This window comes from Gorilla gorilla, chromosome X (genome assembly GCF_029281585.2).
Source record: "Gorilla gorilla gorilla isolate KB3781 chromosome X, NHGRI_mGorGor1-v2.1_pri, whole genome shotgun sequence".
Lineage (NCBI taxonomy): Eukaryota > Metazoa > Chordata > Mammalia > Primates > Hominidae > Gorilla > Gorilla gorilla.
The window spans coordinates 126635892-126656428 of record NC_073247.2 but is presented as its reverse complement, the minus strand read 5'-3'; the positions used below and the strand labels follow the sequence as shown (position 1 = coordinate 126656428).

The window sequence follows — 20537 nt, the reverse complement described above, 5'->3', positions numbered from 1 at the left end:
ACACCTCTTGTTTTTCTTCTGATGCCATAGTCTTTGAGTACATGCATCATTACTAAAAAGAAAGTGATCTTTTCTGGTTGCATTTGTCTTTGTCAACTTATTTTACAGGATTCAATTTCATTTTCTATGAAAATGAAGTCAAGTGTCAAGTGGTATATGTTTCCCTCAAAAGATTCTGGGGGAAAAAAGACATGTGACATATTAGCCAACATTTAATAAATTTAATAAATTAATAGGAAGTCTCACAAAACCTGTAGTGGATAACATACAGGAATTAGGAATAAGACAATACTTTGCAACCATTCACAAAAAATACCATTTGACAAAGGAGAAGAATTACAGAAAATAATATAAGGCAGTCTGTTGCACGTGTCTTACACAGATATACGTATATAATAATACATCAAAATGATTTGTTTGATGGCAAATTCATCACCTTTACAATTATCACATGGACTTCTTTAAAACATTTATAAAAGTTTGTAGATTTAACATTGAAGGGTAAGATTTATATCCAAATGAGTATATTTGTTTCATACCAAACTGCACAGAACTTACGAATAGCACACAATTTGAGGATAATTACCAGGTTGGGTATTATTAAGTACTACTACTTGATGACACAAGAATCATTAACAAATGTGCTGTAAGCTATTATCATTCAACTTATTGCTAGTACTTTTGGAAATCTGTGATTTATATTTTGTTTCTTTGTAAAACATGTGCTATGAGCTTGCCCTGATAGTTCAGAAATCAGATGTTTCCAGTTTTTTCTAACACTCACACTACTTCAGATCTGAATGCATGGTCTTTTTAAGGATTGCTGAAGGATTTTCTTCAGTCCTTCTTCTATCAGCTATTCTGCCCTACATTAATACAAATCGATGGATTCATGCAACATACATGGCATACATGCAGGACACCATCTGTATGTGCAGGACTCATGCTAAATGCATGCTGTGTTTCTTCAGCCATTTTCATTTCGGTAAGAATTAAATCATCTCATTCTGCTTCATATAATTATTTTAACATGCACTTCAACAGACCTAACAGGCAAGGCAGGTAGACTTGACTTTCATGTTATATTTGGGCATGCTCAAGCAATTGACTGATGTTTGGCAGTGTTGCAAATCAAATAGAGACTGTATGAGTTTCCTCAAATACAGCAGCTCTTCCACTGCCCTTGTGGCAGACTATTGGATTTATCTATGCTGTGTGTTGAGAACACAGACCAAGGGTTTTAGAAATTCAGATTTTTCATTAACCAATTTTAAGATACTGAGAGGCACATTCTCAGGTGTGTAAGTAACTGTCAAGCGTAAGAACTAGCATCATGAATTCTTCCAAAATTTATCCACAGTTGTGTGAAATGGACACGTATGGAAATACTGTTACTAGAAACACTTGTATACTCTGCACACAGCATAGACTGAATGGCCTGATTTTAGCAATGCTTGAAAACCTTTCATGGTTTAGAAACTATTAAAATGCTACTGAATTCTTAGAGAGCAGCAGGCCCACGAATGAAATGATGGCCAACACTTATTGTAACACAACACTATATTTTAACAAAGATTTAAACTTCTGGTAAATAATTGCAGTGCAATGAAGAGCTTGCCACTTTCACAAATTAGCTGCAGCCTTTTCCTGCACTAGAGAGTTTGGAAGGATCTGAAAATGAGATAAATTTTGTTTAAAATCCAAATGGAAACTCCGTGTTTCTGTAATCCCGAGTTCGGTAAAAGTGTCTTTTTAATTACTTTTTTTTTTTTTCACATTCTAAGGGCCCAATTCTGTAGTCCTTAATCAAGTAAAACTTCCAAAGTTTCTACCATCTATACTTCCAATACAAGTTTTACTCAAAAATGGACTGCTAAATTAAGTCCTATAGATAGAGGTACCATAATTAAGAAAATATTTTAATAAGGCTCAAAATACTAATTTCACTTTGTGTGAAGCACACAAATTTCCAGGATGCTGAGATCAAAACCCAATTGATGTTGAATCCTGGGTTGGGAAATAACTCTGGGATCTCATTTCCCAGTTTAATCATAGAATTAGGAATTTACTAAGGACCAGAATGAAAACACTAATTTCAGTTTGCTTGTTGTAATAATCAGAATTTGAACACTGTCCTTAAGAAGTGAAAAGCTATTTGGTGTATTACATCTCATTATCCTTCCACTTCTGTAGTCCCGGTTAACCAGCTGCTATGTTAAAATACCACTATGTTTAGGGACAGACATTGCAGTAAATACCAACACAACATTCTGACAATGTCAAATTTTTGCCCCTATATGAACAACAAGACTAGGTTCTGCCTCTGACTCACTGACAGGTGTATCAGAAAGCAGAACCTATCTTACTGTGTTTATATGTGTAAATGAGCAGAGCAAGAATTTAAAGTGTATATTTACTGTTAACCCAGAACAAATGTCCACTGAATTTGTTAATTTAGGTGTGGTTGAAATATAACCACTGTCATGTGCCTCATTCTGGTCACCTGCAAATGCCACCTGAGATGAACATGAAAGTTGCCGTATGCACAAAAGAAAGAGAGAAAGGAAGGAATAAAGGAAAAAAGGAAGGAAAGAAGGGAGGGAGAGCAAAAATAAACATTTTATTCATCAAACAATCAAAATAAGTTAGTCTCCACCTATTATAAACAGTAAATATAGAACCCTAAATCTCACTAATGTAGGCATGATTGTAAAGTACAAGGTTGCAAAGCTATATGTAAAAACACTTTTTTTCAGACAGCAATATTTACATTAGTTAAAACCAACAGAAAAATTAAAGAAGAAAATTTTCCTACATATGTAGCTTGTACCGTAGGAAAAGACTGTGCTGTTCTTTCTCACACACTGCTAATCCTTTCGCTAACCACACTGGAGGGATTTACTGGTAACTCTAAATTCTCAACTTGCATCTCTATACCGGGCTCATTGTCACTGGCTTTCTCCATCACCGGTTCATTGGTATGCCGATAAATGTTAACATTAAGCTCCCTCCCAGACAAAGCAGTGGCGGCAACTCTTGGAATCTGCCTGACAGGAGGCTTTTTCTCTACCTTATAATTGCAGCGCAAATAGTTGGAGAATGCCCTTCGGTAAATTTTGTTGAACAGAGTATACACCAGAGGATTGATTCCTGAACAAACATAGCCAATCCAAACAAACACATTCAGAAGCTTTTCCATGAGCTTTTGGTTACAGGACTTCTCACAAAGAACAGACAGAATATTGGTAATGAAAAATGGGCACCACATGATCAGAAACACAAAGAAAACAATCCCAAGGACTTTCGAAGCTTTTCTTTCATTGTTGATAGCCTGCATGGTGCCCCTAGGACGTCTCTCCTTCTTCTTTCTTCGGCGTGCGTTCTGGTCTTGGTTAGGGTTTGCAGAGTTCTCTTCCTCGGCCGTATTCCTCTTGCAGCACTTCAGGAAATCCAGACTTAGTCCAGGCGGTTCCTCGGTGTGGCCATGCAGTAACATCAAAGCTTGTCGGCGCAGAACGTAGATCGTCAGGCAATACGTAATCACCATAATCGTCAGCGGTATGAAGAAAGCTACGAAGGACCCAATAAGAACGAAATTTGGGTCGTTGAGCACGCACGTCGTGTTGTTCACGAACACCTTTTCTTCGTCCCTCAGTCCAATCACAGGGATAGGAACTGATACACCTAAAGGAAGAAAAAGGAAGGGCGTTGTTACAGCATATTGAAGGACTGAACAGATGTATTCAACGGCATACATTAATTTGCATTTTACGGAAGGAAATTCAGACCTGATATTTGTTGAAAGCTATTCACGGCATAATCGATAGTCACATGAAACACTAGCAGTATGGCATCAGAAAATGATGGCGTTTTTCATGTTAGGAATGCCTTCTCCCTAAATTCTGTAGAAGGCATGGAATTACCCTCATTGATATTAACTATATTAGAGACACGGTTGTGTCAAAGGGTGGATTGTGTCAGATTTGTTGGATTTCCAGTTCCAAGAATCATCCTGGCTCATAGAAGGCACTCGATAAATATTTGTTGAATCAATGAATAAATTCACATCTGTACTTGATGACATTAATAAAGCCAATCAATCATTCTTTCTTTAGCATATCATTTTCCAAATTCAATAAAAATGAGACAAATACCACCTGTAATAGTAATAATAGCCTATTAGGGATGGCTGGGCTGAGTCTAACTACTATGCAGAAATAGTCAATAAGCAGAGACTGAAAAGATTCTCTTTTTAGCAAGGGTTTTTGTTTGTTTTATTTTGAGTCTCTGGGCATGAGCAATGTTTCAAAGTCAAGAGAGGGTAAAATGTAGAGTTGGGAGAGATGCAGTCCTCCAGTTTCCGTGTGGAATTTTGAGCATTTTTGTTTTAAGAATACTGAGAGGTAGTACTCTAGGGAAGCACTTCCTTCAATAAACAGGCCCATAGTTAGGAAATATCAATGAGGAGGTGGGAGCAGAAGGTGATCTTGTGCCTGAGCATAAGTAAGATATCTGGAAGCTTTCAGAAATAACCACAGTAGGTCTTCAAGAGGTCCTGCATCAATACATAGAGATAAATAGATAACAAATAGAGATAGAGATTGCTGTCCTGTCTTGTGTCCACAGGAAGTCGAAGCCTGGGAAGTTCAGATTATATTTGTGGGATTCCATCAGAGATTATTAGGAATCCTGGGCTGGTAGGTGTCTACATCATGAACTGTGAGAGGAGACAGAAATGCATTCTCAGAGATCCTTGCTGACCTTAGAGAACACACGAGCAACTGTGACAAACCTGAAACAGAAAGTCCTTACTAGTTGCTTTAACATGCCTAGTCAGGTATAGAGTGTCTGGCTGGATGATCAAGAGGGAAAAAAAACAATGAGTCAATGCTTCTTTGCTAGAGCTTGCTGAGAATGTTGACGGATGTTTAATCTCTGGGAAGATAGAAAGAAGAGAGTGTTTTGAAAGTGATCTTTAAGTCTTCTTCCTCAGACATGGAATTTCTAAAATGACTGGCCTTTTCCTAGAGTAGGAAGCCAAGTAACAGGGTGAGGAAGCCACAACAGATATGACAAGACTTCCCTGGGTATTGGTCCATGCCTATCTATCGCTCTGAACCTAGGCACACCATTCAAGAAAGTAGGAAAGACTGAAAATGAGGAGGCACTGCAAACAGTAAGTCTCCTCAAGTAGTGCATGGCCAGATCGTAAAGAAGAGACCTTTGCACCTAGATGGGGTGGAATGGCAATTATTAGAAGGAGAAAAGAGAAAGTGATTTTTCACCAAGTTTGATGAAATGCCTGGGAAATTTCAACAGGAATTTGGGAATATAGAGTACAGCAGAACCACACAGAATATATTTCTTAAGAGTTAAAAAAAAAAAAAAAAAAGCAGTTAAGAAAGCTGCCAGACTGTGTTGTTTAAATCTTTATTTGAAAAATCATAAACGTAAGGTAATCTCTAGACAGCACAGATCAAACATGCCCTAAAGACATCAGTGTTGGCTTAACCTTAATAACATATTTTAGTGACGGATTAGTCTGCAGAAAGTTAATATAAGATTTTTAAAAGAAGAAAGAGTTTCTTTAAAAAAATTTACAAGAGAAAATGTTACAGGGGGAACTTATATATTAAGAGATACTTAAAAGATCTATCAAGTAATTATAATATGTGGATCTTCTTGGGATCTTGATGAAAACAAAAACATGTTAAAAATTTTCATGACACAATTAAAAATCTGAACAATGACTGGCCTTTGGATGATATTAAATAATTATTGTTCATTAATTTTTAGGTGAGGTATTGATATTGTGGTTATATAAAAAGACAGCTCTTTTATTTTTTGATATACATACTAAAACACTTACAGATGAAGTATTATGATGTTTGGAGTTATTTCAAAATAATACGGGAGGGAGAAGTGGATGAAAGTATGGATGAAACAAGACAGTCCACAAGCTGATAAATCTTGGAGCTGGATGATGAGTTCATGGGCTTTATTTTATAATTCTACTTTTGTAATCTTTGAAAGTCAACTATGAAACAGAAAGTTTAATAATTTTTTTCAATTTAAAAAAAGAGAAAAGGAGACATAGAGGTCGTTTCTGAAACACAGTAACATCACTGTTAAGCCTCCGATTTTAAAAAGTCTCCAAAACTGATTGGCCACTGCCAATCTTGGAAGTGATTCCTTCCAGAGCAAAAAAAAATTTGGATCCCTAAATAGAAACATTCAACCACCCGTTTGATATAACTGTAGGGAAGAAGGCCATTTTCTGACAATGTGTTGATAGGAAACTCTGTTATACCTTTCCAGGTTCCTTACAGCAAAAGCAATAAAGGATGCAGGAGTGGTGTTTCCCTCTTCAATCTCCTACCTTGCCAACCACCCAGCACCTTAGATACTACAGCGTGGGGCTAGAGACTCAATCTGGGGAATTTGCTTTCACCCTGGAGGCATCATGACTGAGGCATGTACCTTCAATTTCCCACAGGAAATGCTGCATATATTCTAAGTATTCATAGACACACTTGGACGTTTCTGGGGAAGGCCTCACACACAGGCCATAAGATTGGTGGAAGTTTGTATCACTTAGAGACCCACTCCAGAGTAATGTTAGCTCGCTTCTGTTAAATGATTTATTCACTTGTCTAAGGGACTCTTGAGCCTAAAGTAGGCCTTGTCAAGGGACGGCAAGAGAGGGTAGCAAAGTCACTGTAGATAAGCTGAAGCTGTTATTGGGTAGATGAGGCCAATTTTATCCCTGGCATTTATTTGTATTATTTTTTGTGCATTGAGGAAAGGGTGATTCTAATAGCTGCCATTTATTGAGTGTATCCTATGTGCCAGGCACTGAGCCATGTATATTACTGACATTACAGATGTAGAATGTATTATCTCAATTTGGTTAAAAACTTTATAAGACAGGTATTATTTGGCAAAGTAGCTTAACCAGTTTACCAAATCTGCACTGTCATTAATTTTCTTTTGTTTTTAGAAACCATGAATGCAATCAACAAAACAAGAAGAAATTCAAGTTATTTCAAACATATGAGGAAATTATAAAAAGCAACAACAAGAGCAGCATTAATAACAATATATGTTGTACACTGTCTTATTCAATACTTTAAAAAAAATAAAAGGTAAGTGTCAGCAGTTCTCAAAGTGTGGTTCAAGGACCCTGGGGGGGGGGGGGTCTGAGACTGTTAGAAAGCTTGCTAGGTTTTCCTTTCCTAACTGTCTTTAAAACTGCATTTTCTTCATAAATTTCAACCAAAACAACATATCACAACTGTTTGAATGTGGATACATATATGAGAATCTAGCTTTCTTTCTGTCAAACAAGATATTAAAAGAGATTTTCAAAACTGTGGGCCGGGTGCAGTGGCTCACGCCTGTAATCACAGTACTTTGGAAGGCCGAGGTGGGCAGGTCACCTGAAGTCAGGAGTTCAAGACCAGCCTGGCCAACATGGTGCAACCCAGTCTCTACTAAAAATACAAAAATTAGCCAGGGATGATGGCACATGCTTGTAATCCCAGGTACTCGGGAGGCTGAGGAAGGAGAATCGCTTGAACCCAGGAGGCAGAGGTTGCAGTGAGCTGAGATCCCGCCACTGCACTCCAGCCTGGGTGACAGAACAAAATTCCATCTAAAATAAATAAATAAATAAATAAATACAATAAATTTTCAAAACTGTAAAACAATGCCTGTTTTCTCTCTGATTTGTTTTGGAGATTATAGTTTTCAAAAATATGTTTTTATGTTAACCTTAGATGGGTTTATTATTATTATTGAAAATAAAATTATTCCTAAATATTTTAAACATTTCTCAGTTTTAATTTCTAATACCATAAATATCAATAAATATAAGCCGCATAAGCAAAAACTCTTTTGGAGTCCTCGATTATTTTGAAGAGTATAAAGGGGTCCTGACACCAAAGAGCTTGAGAACTGCTGTTCTATGTTAATGCATTAAGTTATTTAAGTGCTAGAGAGTTAAGTTCAGCAAATGTGTTAAGTTTGTCTTAGCATTTTTATTTCAACCAATAGTAATTCATGCGATATTATCATGTCTGGTAAATATAAATAACAGCAATACTGGCAACAAAACACTTAAAATTCATCATTCATTTTTATAAAAATTCTGAAAGGCACATGTTATTTGATGAAGTTAACTTCAGAAAAATTAAGTAAGTTTAGCAAATATCATGAGGCAATCTTCAATATTTTTGAAATTCCTGATTTGGTCAAAGAAGAAAAGTAGATATGAACTACCATTGAAAATATCAGGTGTCACTAACAATAATTCCAATAATAATAACTACCTTTTACTGAGGGCTTATTTGTCATGCACTAAGCCACATATTTCACAATTGTTATATACTTTTATATATATTTTATTCAATCCAGACAAAAAAAAAATAAAAGAAATTATTAGGTGGAATCACTTAACCTTTCTGAGATTAACTTCAATAACTCTGTATCATCTTCCTTAGAATTTTAGAACCAACAAAGATAAGTTATAATTCACGTTGTGCTGCAAACCTTAGGTACTTCTTCAACTAATAAACTGTCAAATATATTTCACATGCATTATCTAATTCAGTTGTTGCAAATCTCTGAAAAGTGGTTATTATTTATTAAGGTTACTTAAACTCTGAGAGGAGGAGTGCCTTCAGTAAACATATAAGAGTCTTACTTAGCATTTTAGAATATTAAATTCATTAACATGGTTAAGTCAAAGCTTTGCTGAAAATATATGTTACTTCTACCACTATTTTATTCAAAATATAACGTTACCACTATTATAACTACTACTGCTGTTACAACTACTACTACTATCATTCATTAAGTGTTTATTATGAGTGCTTACTGACTCTGATACTTTGTCTGCATTACATACTTTACATGCATTATCTCATTTCAGCCTCTTAAAAGCCCATTAGTTGATGAAGTTATTTTACTGCAAAAGAGGTAAGTTCAGAGGATGTATAAAAATGTTTACATTATTTCTTAAAACCTTGAATTCAAGCAACACAGATCAGTTCTCTCCAAACCATAAGGTCATATGCCAATGATTCTAAGAGGCACATTTCTTTCAGATTTTAACATCTTTGAAATTGTGATGCTTCATACAACCCATAGTGTCTTACAATCATTGTTGGCCAGAAACTAGTCATTAGATAGTTGTCATTGTCAGTACATGTGTGAAACTGGTCTGAATAACTTCTTTTGACATCTTCTGGAAAGATCAAAACTACCAGCAGCAAAATTTGCAAAATGAGTGTCAGCCACATGACAACAATTCAGCGTAAGTGAAAAGTTATGTCATTACGAACAAAGGGAAGGAGTGTTCTGAAGAAGACATCCGCAACAGTTTCAAATGCCACAGAGAGGTCTAGAATTTGAAACATTTTCTCTATCTTTGAAAATGAAGAGGTCATTGGTGATTATAGAGAGAACAATTATAGTGAAGACAGGAAACAGACTGCCAAGAGATGAATAATAAATAGTGACACAAAAGAGATTAGAGAATACGTTTCCTAGAACAGCTTGATAAACATCAAAATGAAAACATAGGGAAATTATTGTTAACCTGCAGGGTTATCTGTTTCCATGGGTTATTTTGCATGGAGAGGAAATTTTTTTTCAAGGATACCTAGAAAACCATACTATTTCAGGCTGACAGGAGTTCTTGAAGTCTGGTGATGCTGCAGTCATTGTCATTCATATGGCTCCTGGCAAACCCATGTGTGTTGACAGTATCTCAGACTATCCTCCTCTGAGTCATTTTGCTCTTCATGATATGAGATAGACATCATATCTTGATTATGTGTCATCAAAGCAAGGGACAAGAAGACTGTTGGAGCTGGCAAGGTCACCAAGTTTGACCAGAAAGCTCAGAAGTTTTAGATGAATATTATCCCTAATACCTGCCACCCCAGTTTTAATCAGTGGTGGAAGAATGGTCTCAGAACTGTTTGTTTCAATTAGCCTTTTAAGTTTAATAGTAAAACTGATTAATGATGACAATGCATTGTAAAACCTTCAGAAGAAAAAGAGAATGGTTTCTGGATCCCCTTTTTTTCGCATGTGGCAGTTTTAAGTTTTTAGTTTTTAAAATCAACACTTTTTAATGGAAACGCCCTGACCAAAAATCTGTCACAGAATTTTGAAACCCATTAAAATAAAGCTTAATGAGAGAAAAAGAAAGAAATATCCAAGGGTGTCATATCAGACACCATGGAGGACAGAAGATAAAATCATCTTTAAAAAGAATAAAGTAAAAACTACAGCAACAAACGCACATCTGTCAACCCAGAATTTTATGTTCAGTGATCATATACTTCATAAATGAAGGTAAAATTAAGACTTTTTCATGTCAACTAAAGCTGAATTTGTTGCCAACAGAACTTCATTAAAAGAATGCTAAGGGGACCGAGATGGTTGATTAGAAGCAGCTACAGTCCACGGCACTCACAGAGAGGAACAAAAGGCGTGAGTGAATACAGTATCTTCAACTGAAATATCCAGGTACTCACTTTGGGACTGATCAGGGAAACAACTCAACCGATGGAGAACAAAGAAAAGCCGGGCGGGGCAACGGCCCACCTGGGAGTAACACAGAGCCAAGGGAACCCTCACGTCCAGTCAAGGGAAGTGGTGAGTGATTGTGCAACCGTGGGAAACCATGCTCCTCCCACGGATCTTTGCAACCCACAGATCAGGAGATCCCCTTGTGAACCTATGCCACCAGGGCCTTGGGTCCAACACAGAGCTGTGTGGAGTCACAGCAAAGCAGCTGCTCAGGCACACACAGAGACCCAGGAGCTTTACATACTCTGACCCCAGGATCCCCAACAAAGGTGTCTGCAACTCAGGCAAGGCAGGAGGTCTGTACATACCACTAGGAAGGGGGCTGAATCTGGGAAGTCAAGCAGCATTGTCCTGCAGGCCCCACTTCCATGGCATCTCACAAGATAAGACCCACTGGTTTGGAATTCCAGCCAGCCACCAGCAACAGGGTGGAACCTGCCTGAGATAGCGCATTCCTATACAGAAACAACAGGCAAGCTGAGAGCCAAAGAATGAATGAACTCCCATTCACAAGTGCCTCAAAAGGAATAAAATACTTAGGAATATAGCTAATAAGGGAAGTGAAGGACCTCTTTAAGGAGAACTACAAACCACTGCTCAAAGTAATCATAGATGACATAAACAAATGGAAAAACATTCCACGCTCATGGATAGAAAGAATCGATGCAATTAAAATGCTCATAACTGCCCAAAGTTACAGATTCTATGCTATTCCCATTAAACCATCATTGAAATTCTTCAAAGAATTAGAAGAAACTTTAAAAATTCATATGAAACCAAAAAAGAGCCCAAATAGCCAAGACAATCCTAAGCAAAAAGAACAAAGCTGGAGGCATCACGTTACTCAACTTCAAACTATACTATTCGGCCACAGTAACTAAAACAGCATGATGCTGGTACAAAAACAGACACATAGACCAATGGAACAGAATAGAGATCTCAGAAATAAGACTGCACACCTACAACTATCTGATATTTGACAAACTTGACAAATATAAGCAATGGGGAAAGGATTTCCTATTTAATAAATTGTGCTTGGAGAACTGGCTAGCCATATGCAGAAAACTGAAACTGGACCCCTTTCTTACACCATATACAATAATCAACTCAAGATGGATTAAAGACTTAAATGTAAAACCCCAAACTATAAAAATCTCAGAAGAAAACCTAGGCAATACCATTCAGAATATAGACACGGGCAAAGATTTTAAGATGAGGACACCAAAAGCAGTTGGAACAAAAGCAAAAATTGACAAATGGGATCCAGTTAAACTAAAGAGCTTCTGCAGAGCAAAATAAACTGTCATAAGAATGAGCAGACAACCTATAAAATGGGAGAAAATCTTTGCAACCTGACAAAGGTCTAATATCCAGAGTGTACAAGGAACTTAAACAAATTTGCAAGAAAAAAACAACTCCATTAAAAAGTGGGCAAAGGACATGAACAGACACTTCTTCAAAGAAGCTACTCATGTGGCCAAGAAATACATGAAAACAAGCTCAACATCGCTGATCATTAGAGAAATGCAAATCAAAACCACAATGAGATATCATCTCATGTCAGCCAGAATGGCGATTATTAAAAAGTCCAGAAACAACAGAGGGTAGTGAGGTTGCGGAGAAAAAGGAACACTTTTACACTGTTGGTGGCAGTGTAAATTAGTTTAACCACTGTGGAAGACAGTGTGGTGATTCCTTAAAGACCCGGAGGCAGAAATACCACTCAACACAGCAATCCCATTACTGGGTATATACCCAAAGGAATGTAAATTATTCTGTTATAAAGATACATGCATGCATATGTTAATTGCAGCACTATTCACAGTAGCAAAGACTTGGAACCAACCCAAATGCCCATCAATGATAGATTGGATAAAGAAAATGTGGTACATATAAACCACGGAATACTATGCAGCCATAAAAAGGAATGAGATTATGTCCTTTGCAGGGATATGAATGGAGCTGGAAGCCATTATCTTCAGCAAACTAACACAGGAACAGAAAAGCAAATACCTTGTCTTCTCACTTAGAAGTGGCAGCTGAATCATGAGAACACATGGACACATAGCGAGGAACAATACACACTGGGGCCTGCCAGCCGGTGAGGAGGGAGCGCATTAGGAAGAATAGCTAATGGATGCTGAGCTTAATACCTAATTGATGGGATGATCTGTGTAGCAAACCACCATGGGACACATTTACCTATGTAAGAAACCTGCACATCCTGCACGTGTATCCCTGAACTTAAAATAAAAGTTGGAAAAAAAAAAAAAAGATTGCTAAAGGAAGTTCTTCAGGCTGTTGAAAATGATACCAGGTGGAAACTCACAACTACTGGAGGAAAGAGGAGCACCCGAAATGGTAAACATGTAAGTAAACAGACTACTTTTTATTTTTTCCTAATTTCTTAAAAGGTAAGTGAGGTTTTGAGGCACAAATGAGTTGATTTTAAAGTTGTGTCTATGACATATGTAGCAAGAGCATACATGACAATATTAACAAAAAGAACAGGCTTGAAAAATCAAATTACACATTTTAAGTTTCTTACATGTCTAAAGTCTAAAGTGGAAAATTAGTACATTATTAAAATTAAGGATGCTTATGAGATAAGATATCCGATGGCAATCCTTAAATCCACCTAGGTCAAATAAAAATACTTAAAAATATATAGATAAAAAGTCAATAAAGGAACTAAAATGCAATGCTAAAGGTATTTGGTAAGCAGAAGAGAAGGCAGGAAAAAAGAAACAGGAGAACAAAAATTAAATGAAGCAAAAAGAAAATGAATAGTAAGATATCAGACTTAAACCTAGTCATATTGATGATTACATAAAATGTAATTGATACGAATCATTTAGTTACGAGGCAGAGATTTTCAGATTAAGATAAAGGAGAAAGATGATCAGTTGTCTTAAAAGAGACAAACTTTAAGTATGAAGACATACGTAAGTACAAAGTTAGAAATTATGGAAAATTATATATTGTATGAGTAGTTATTACAAGAAAGGTAGCATGGCTATATTATTGTCAGACAAAGTGTATTTCAAGACAAGCAATATTAGCAGAGATGAAAGTGGGTATTCACAAAAATAAAAGGACAAATTCAAAAGGCATACAAATCCTAAATGTGTTTCCCCCAGTGACACAGCTTCAAAATATTTAAAGCAAAATCTACAGAACTAAGGAAGAAATGAATAAATCCACAATCATCATTGGCATTTTTAACATTCCTTTCTCAGTAACTGTTTGAAAAAGAAAGTAATGATATATAAAATATAAACACTGTCAATTAGATGTGATTGACATTTACAGAACACTACACTGAATGTTTCTGAATATACCTTCTTAAAAATGTTCACATGGAATGCTTATCAAGTCATATGTTGAAGCATAAAATATCTCTCAATAATTTCTAAAGACTGCAATCTTATATAGTATGTTCTTAGCAACAGAATTAAATAAGAAATTAATGACAAATAAGATATTGATCACTCATTTCCCACACCTCATCTAAATAACTGGAAAATCAAATTACAACCATCTAAATAGCTCATGTGCCAAAAAAGAAATCACAAGAAAAATTGGAAAAACGTTTGAGAATAATTTGTTGAACATACAGCATATAAAATTTGTGGGTAGGGCAAAAGCAAAATTTAGAGGATTTTTTTTTTTTGAGACAGAGTCTCACTCTGTTGCCCAGGCTGGAGTGCAATGGCATGATCTTGGCACACTGCAACCTCCACCTCCCAGGTTCAAGCGATTCTCCCTGCCTCGGCATCCCAAGTTTCTGGGATTAGAGGCACCCGCCACCACTCCTGGCTAATTTTTGTATTTTTAGTAGAGACAAGGTTTCACCATGTTGGCCAAGCTGGTCTCGAAATCCTGACCTCATGTGATCCGCCTGCCTCAGCCTCCCAAAGTGCTGGGATTACAGGCATGAGCCACCATACCCAGCCTGGAAGAAATTTTAACAGTAAATGTCAATATTCAAAAAGAAGAAAGAATGGTTAAAATTAGTAATCTAAGTTTCTGCAGTAAGAAACTTGAAAAAAAGAAGAGAAAATTACATCCTACATACAAAGAAGAAAACAGATAAATGAGGAGTAAAAATCAACAAAAGAGAAAACAGATACATGATAAAGAAACCTCACAAACCTAAAGTTGGTTCTTTGCAAAGTTTAATAAAATGGATCAATCTCTACCAAGACACATCAAGAAAGAGGAAGGAGAAAGAACACAAATTACCAGTATCAAGATAAAAGAGAGTACATCACTACATAACCTACAGATATTTTTAAAAAGAAATACTATGATCAATTATGATAAGTTGCATGATCTACTACCTCATGTATAATGTAAGAATAATATAACAGCATAAGTTCATTTACACCCCCAACATATGTCATTGTTTTCATATGATTTATTTCTAAATATGGCATAACTCCACAACACTTTGTTATAATTTTTTTTCACTTGTTATCACTAGACTTTAAAAAATATAAGAAGGGATGTACACTTTCTATATGCTTCAAACATTTTATGTCCTCAGTGTCTTTCCTCCCTTTCTGAGATCAATGCATATTAGAGCACTTGTCAGTGTCTCACAGATTGTTGATGTTTTGTTTATTTAAAAAATAAATCTGGCTGGGCACAGTGACTCACACCTGTAATCCCAGCACTTTGGGAGCCTGAGGCGAGTGGACCACTTGAGGTCAGGAGTTCGAGTCCAGCCTGGCCAACACGGTGAAACCCCGTCTCAAATAAAAATACAAAAATTAGCCGAGCATGGTGGTGTGTGCCTGTAATACCAAGTACTCGAGGCTGAGGCATGAGAATCGCTTGAACCCAGGAGGCAGAGGTTGCAGTGAGCCGAGATCATGACACTGCACTCCAGCCTGGGTGACAGAGCAACACTCTGTCTCAAATGAATAAATAAATAAGGTAGATAAATAAATGGATAAATAAATAAGATAAATAAATAAATAAGGTAGATTTATTAAAATATAAATACCTTATTGAAATATAATTTACAAGCACATAAAAACACACAGATTTCAAGTATAAATTTACATGAGGTTTTACAAATGTATATATCTGTGAAATCACCATCCCAATTGAAATATTCATTTTCAAGCCTGCAGAAAGTTTTCTTATCTTCTTATCTAGTCAATTTTCCCCACCCCAAAAAATGACTCTTTAGATACTTATCAGTATAGGTTTACCTGTTTTAGGACTTTACACAAATGGAATCATACAAGATCTACACTTAAATATCTGGATGCTTTTGCTCATCATAATGGCTATCACTTCACCCATGTTTTTGGTTGTCACTAGTTTTTCTTTCTATTGTAAATATTATTCCTTTGAAGGAATTGTTGCTTATCCTTTCACCTGTTGATAAATGTTTGATATATTTTCAGTTTGGGATTATTATGAATAAAGTAGTTTTAAAAGTCGTGATAAGATTTTTTTGTGTGTAGACATATAGTTTCGTATCATTTGGGTAAATGTAAGCAGTGGAATTGCTGGATGATAGGGTGGATGCATGTTTAACTTTCTAAGAAACTGACAAAGTACCATTTTGCAGTCCCATCCACAATGAAAGTTTCAGTTGCCACTAATTTTTGACACTCCTTGGTAGTGTTAGTCTTTTCAATTTTAGCCATTCTAGTGGTGTGAAGCCAGTTCTCATTGTGGTTTTAAAGTTGCATTATCATCACAGTCTATGACACTGAACAATGTCTCATATACTTACTGCCATTTGGATATACTCTGTTATAAAGTGTTCAAGATTTTTCCCATTTTCAGTTGAGTTGTTTGACTTATTTTTAAGAGCTCTTTATATATTTTGCATACACGTCTTTTGTCAGATATATCTTGCCTATATTTTCTCTGAGTCTTTGGCTTGTCTTTTTTATTTCCTTAATATTATCGTCTTTCAAAGAGCAGTTTTTAATTTTGAAGTTTAATTTGTCAACTTTTAATTTCTTAATTTATGTGTTTTGTTTCCTATTCAAAGCATATTGGCCTATGGCAAGGTTATGAAGATATTCTTTTATATTTTATCTATACTAATTTTGCTTTTAGATTTTATATTTAGATTGATGATCTGGCTTAAGGTAATTTTGTATATACTATGAGGTTGAAGTCAAGGTTAATTCTTTTATACCAATTTGTACATAAGCCTCAGAACATTTATTGAAAAAAACATTTTTCTTATTTAATTATCTTGGCACTTTTTTGGAAAACTGATAGTTCATGTGTGAGTATATTTCTGGACTATTTTTAAAAAATTGCATTGATTTATTTCTTTATTCTTGTGCCAATAACCACTCTCTTGATTACTTTAGCTATATTGTATGTCTTGAAATCAGATAAATGCTCCTAGATTTTTTTTCAAAATTATTTTAACTCTCCTAGGTCCATTACTTTTCCTTATAAATTTTAAAATCAGGCTGGGCACAGTGGCTCACACTTGTAATCCCAGCACATTGGGAGGCTGAGGCGGGCGGATCACCTGAGGTCAGGAGATCAAGACCAGCCTGGCCAACATGGTGAAACCCCGTCTCTACTAAAAATACAAAAAAAGTAGCTGGGTGTGGTGGCAGGCGCCTGTAATCCCAGCTACTTGGGAGGCTGAGGCAGGAGAATCGCTGGAACCCGGGAGTCGGAGGTTGCAGTGAACCGAGATCATGCCACTGCATTCCAGCCTGGGCAACAGAGTGAGACTCCATCTCAAAATAAAAATAAAAATAAAAATAAATAATAAAATCAGTTTGTCAGTTTCTGAAACTAGCCTGATGTGATTATTTTTGGATTAATATGAATCTATAGATTAATTTAGATATATTAATAGATTATATTTTAACTTTTAGATTTTCAATTCAAAAACATGTAATATCATTCCATTTATTTATTCCACTTTAATTTCTCTAAGCTATGTTTATATGTATAGAGGGTTCTCATATATTTTCTAAGGGTACTATATTTTTTATGATACTATAGATACAGATTATTTAATTTTTCAATTACTTGTTGTGAGTATATGGAAATACCATCTATGTTTGTGTGTTATACGATCTGTTACTCAGAAAGCTTGCTAAATTACTTATAGATATTAGTAAATTTTTCGTTTTTGTAGATTCCTTAAGTTTCACATAGACAATTATTTTATCTTCAGGTAAAAAAGTTGTGTTTTCTTTCCAGTCTTCTTTACTTTTCCTTATTTAATTTTTTGCCTTACTGTATTGCTTACTATGAATTAAAGTGAAACAAAATGGAAAGAAACAGAAAATTGAAATTGCTCTTCATCTACTAAGGTAACTAAATGACATTTGAAAACCCTCCAGAAAAAGAATTCAGATGCAAATGCCTTCATTGGTGAATTCTGTCAAACATTTAAGAGAGAAATACTACCAATTTTATGTGAACAGTGTCAGATAATGGAAAAGGAGGATATATTTCTAACCAATTTTATGATTTCAGCATAACTGATATGAAAAGCTGATAAGGACTTTGCAAGATAAGTAATTTATTGAACAAAATCATTTATGTACATAGATGTACAGATCCTCAGTAATATATTAGGAATTGAAATCCATCAATATATAAAAAGTATATCATGATCAGATGGGGGTTTAATCTCTAGATTGTTCCCAAGAATGCAAGGATGTTTCAGGAATGTATACCAGTGAAAGAAATTATCCACATTAATAGGATAAATAAGAGAAAAAAGTATACTATTAGATCCTCTCAATAGAATTTAAAACATCATTTATCAAAAGTCAATATCTATTCCCGATAAAAATTCTCTGAAAACTAGGAACAATACTTCCCCAGTTGATAAAAAGATATATTCTTATAAAAAAAAACAGCTATTGCCAGACTAAATTATGATACATTGAAGGATCTCTTCCTATGATCAGGACATACAGCATGAATTTATATTTAGATTTAAAGATCTCTCTGTGGTTCGCTTTCTTCCTGAGTTCCCTTACTAATTTTCAATTTGTGTCTTTGATTGAATGCATTCTCCAACCTATCCTAAATCTCATTACAAATTTTGCCTCAATCCTAGGCTGATCTTTAAACTCCATAGGCACAAGGGAAAGATGGGAGGAACACACTAAAAAGAAGCAACTAGAAGTCAAGAAAACTGAAAAGAAATGTCAGCTGTTGCACAATGTGGGGGACACAGGTTTTATAGTTTGAGTCCAGAAAGTTAAATACCTACTAGATATAAAAAACAATAATCTTCACAATAAGAAACAAGCTCCAGAGTGTCAATGTATAACAATATCCAGTTTTCAATCAAAAGTTGACAAAGAAACAGAAAGTGGGAACCATAAACTGTAAAAGGAGAATTTAATATAAATAGACCATGATTGGTCACAGATGTTTGATTTAAAGATCCAAATGTGAAAACAGGTATTTTAAAATATGTTCAATAAGTTCGAGGCAAATATGGTATTAATGACAGGAAAGACAACAATATCAATAACGAAATGACACCTATAAAAAGACCAAGTGAAAATTATAATGTTCGTAAAATTAAATTATCAAAATAGCAAAAAAAAAAAATTCACTTGATGGGACAATTGCAATTTCGAAGGCTAGAAGAATCAGTGAGTAGGGAATAAAATGATACAAAATATGAATTAAGCCTGAGACTTATGAGATAATACTAAGTGGCTTAATATATGTATAATTTGGGCCCCAGACAGAAAGGAAAGAAGCAGAATAAATGTTTGAAGAAATAGTGGCCAATAACTTCACAAATTTGTGAAAAAGTTTAACCCACATTTTCATAAAGATGAATGAATTCCAAATAGAATAAACAGGAGAAATCACACCTACAAACATCACAGTCTGCTGAATTTAAAAGAGAGTAAGAATATTTAAAAAGCAGAAGTAGGAAGAGACATATTTCATACGAGGAAACAATTATATAATTATCAGCTTATCTCAAGAAAATATGAAGGACAGGACACACTCAAATATCAAATTAAAAGTGCTGAAACAAAATAACAGTCAACAAACAATTCTATATCCAGTGAGACTATCCCTCAAAATTGAAGGTGAAATGAAAATATTTGTAGATAGCAAAAAATGAATTATTGATTGCAGATATGCACTATGAGAAATGTTAGTGGAAGTCCTTCAGGCTGAAAGGAAATGACATGAGATAGTAACTCATGAAAACCAGAAATAATGAAGGGAACAAGAAATGGTAAGTGAATATGTGGTTAAGTATAATACAAGGTAAAACTCTTTTTATTTTACAAAGATGCTATTTACTGCAAAAATTACAACATTTCTGTAAGTGGCTTTATAATGTAGACACATGTAATATATTTGACAACAATCCACAAATGATGGGAAGAGGTAAATGCAACTATACGTTTTCAAAGTTCCTATATTTCTTGTTCTAAGAAGTAAGTAGAGATGAACATTTAGTATAATAGGATAAGTTATAGAAGCATACCATATTTTCTAGCTCAATAATTTAAAAATAATTCAAATATATCTAAAATGCCAATAGTGGAATTGAAATTGCATACTAAGAAATTTATTTAAAACAAGAAAAAGCAGAGAGTGGCATCTGTGAAAATGTTAGAGTAAATCCCTTCAAAAATTTGCTTCTCTATAAAAGCAACAGAAAAATTGGAAAAATAGATTCAACATCATCAGAACTATAAAAACTAACCCAAAACTTGCAGCAACACGGGAAACATTCATTCAAGATAATTGTCTCAATATCACTAAGAACCGTTCCTTTCCCATCCCCTGCTCTCCAGATCAGCATCAGTCCTAAAAAATAACAGCTGACCCTCCTGGCACTGAGAGTAGCAAAATGGAGATCTCTGAAAGCCATGCACCTAAAAAATTGTCATTATTTGACTTTTCTAGTGGTGTCCTGGAAGAACCAACACAAA

At 35.2% G+C, this 20537-nt stretch overlaps 1 protein-coding gene across 2 annotated transcripts in view; it reads right to left on the bottom strand.

The window, feature by feature from the left end:
• Nucleotides 1-206: 206 nt before the first annotated feature.
• The window catches only part of HTR2C (5-hydroxytryptamine receptor 2C), a 324015-nt gene continuing 303684 nt past the window's right edge, over nt 207-20537 (bottom strand). For both annotated transcript variants that reach the window (XM_004064736.5, XM_004064738.4), the window contains exon 6: nt 207-3684. In XM_004064736.5, the coding sequence (XP_004064784.1) occupies nt 2858-3684 (827 nt within the window). In that variant the 3' untranslated portion in view covers nt 207-2857. The remainder of the gene's footprint in view (nt 3685-20537) is intronic.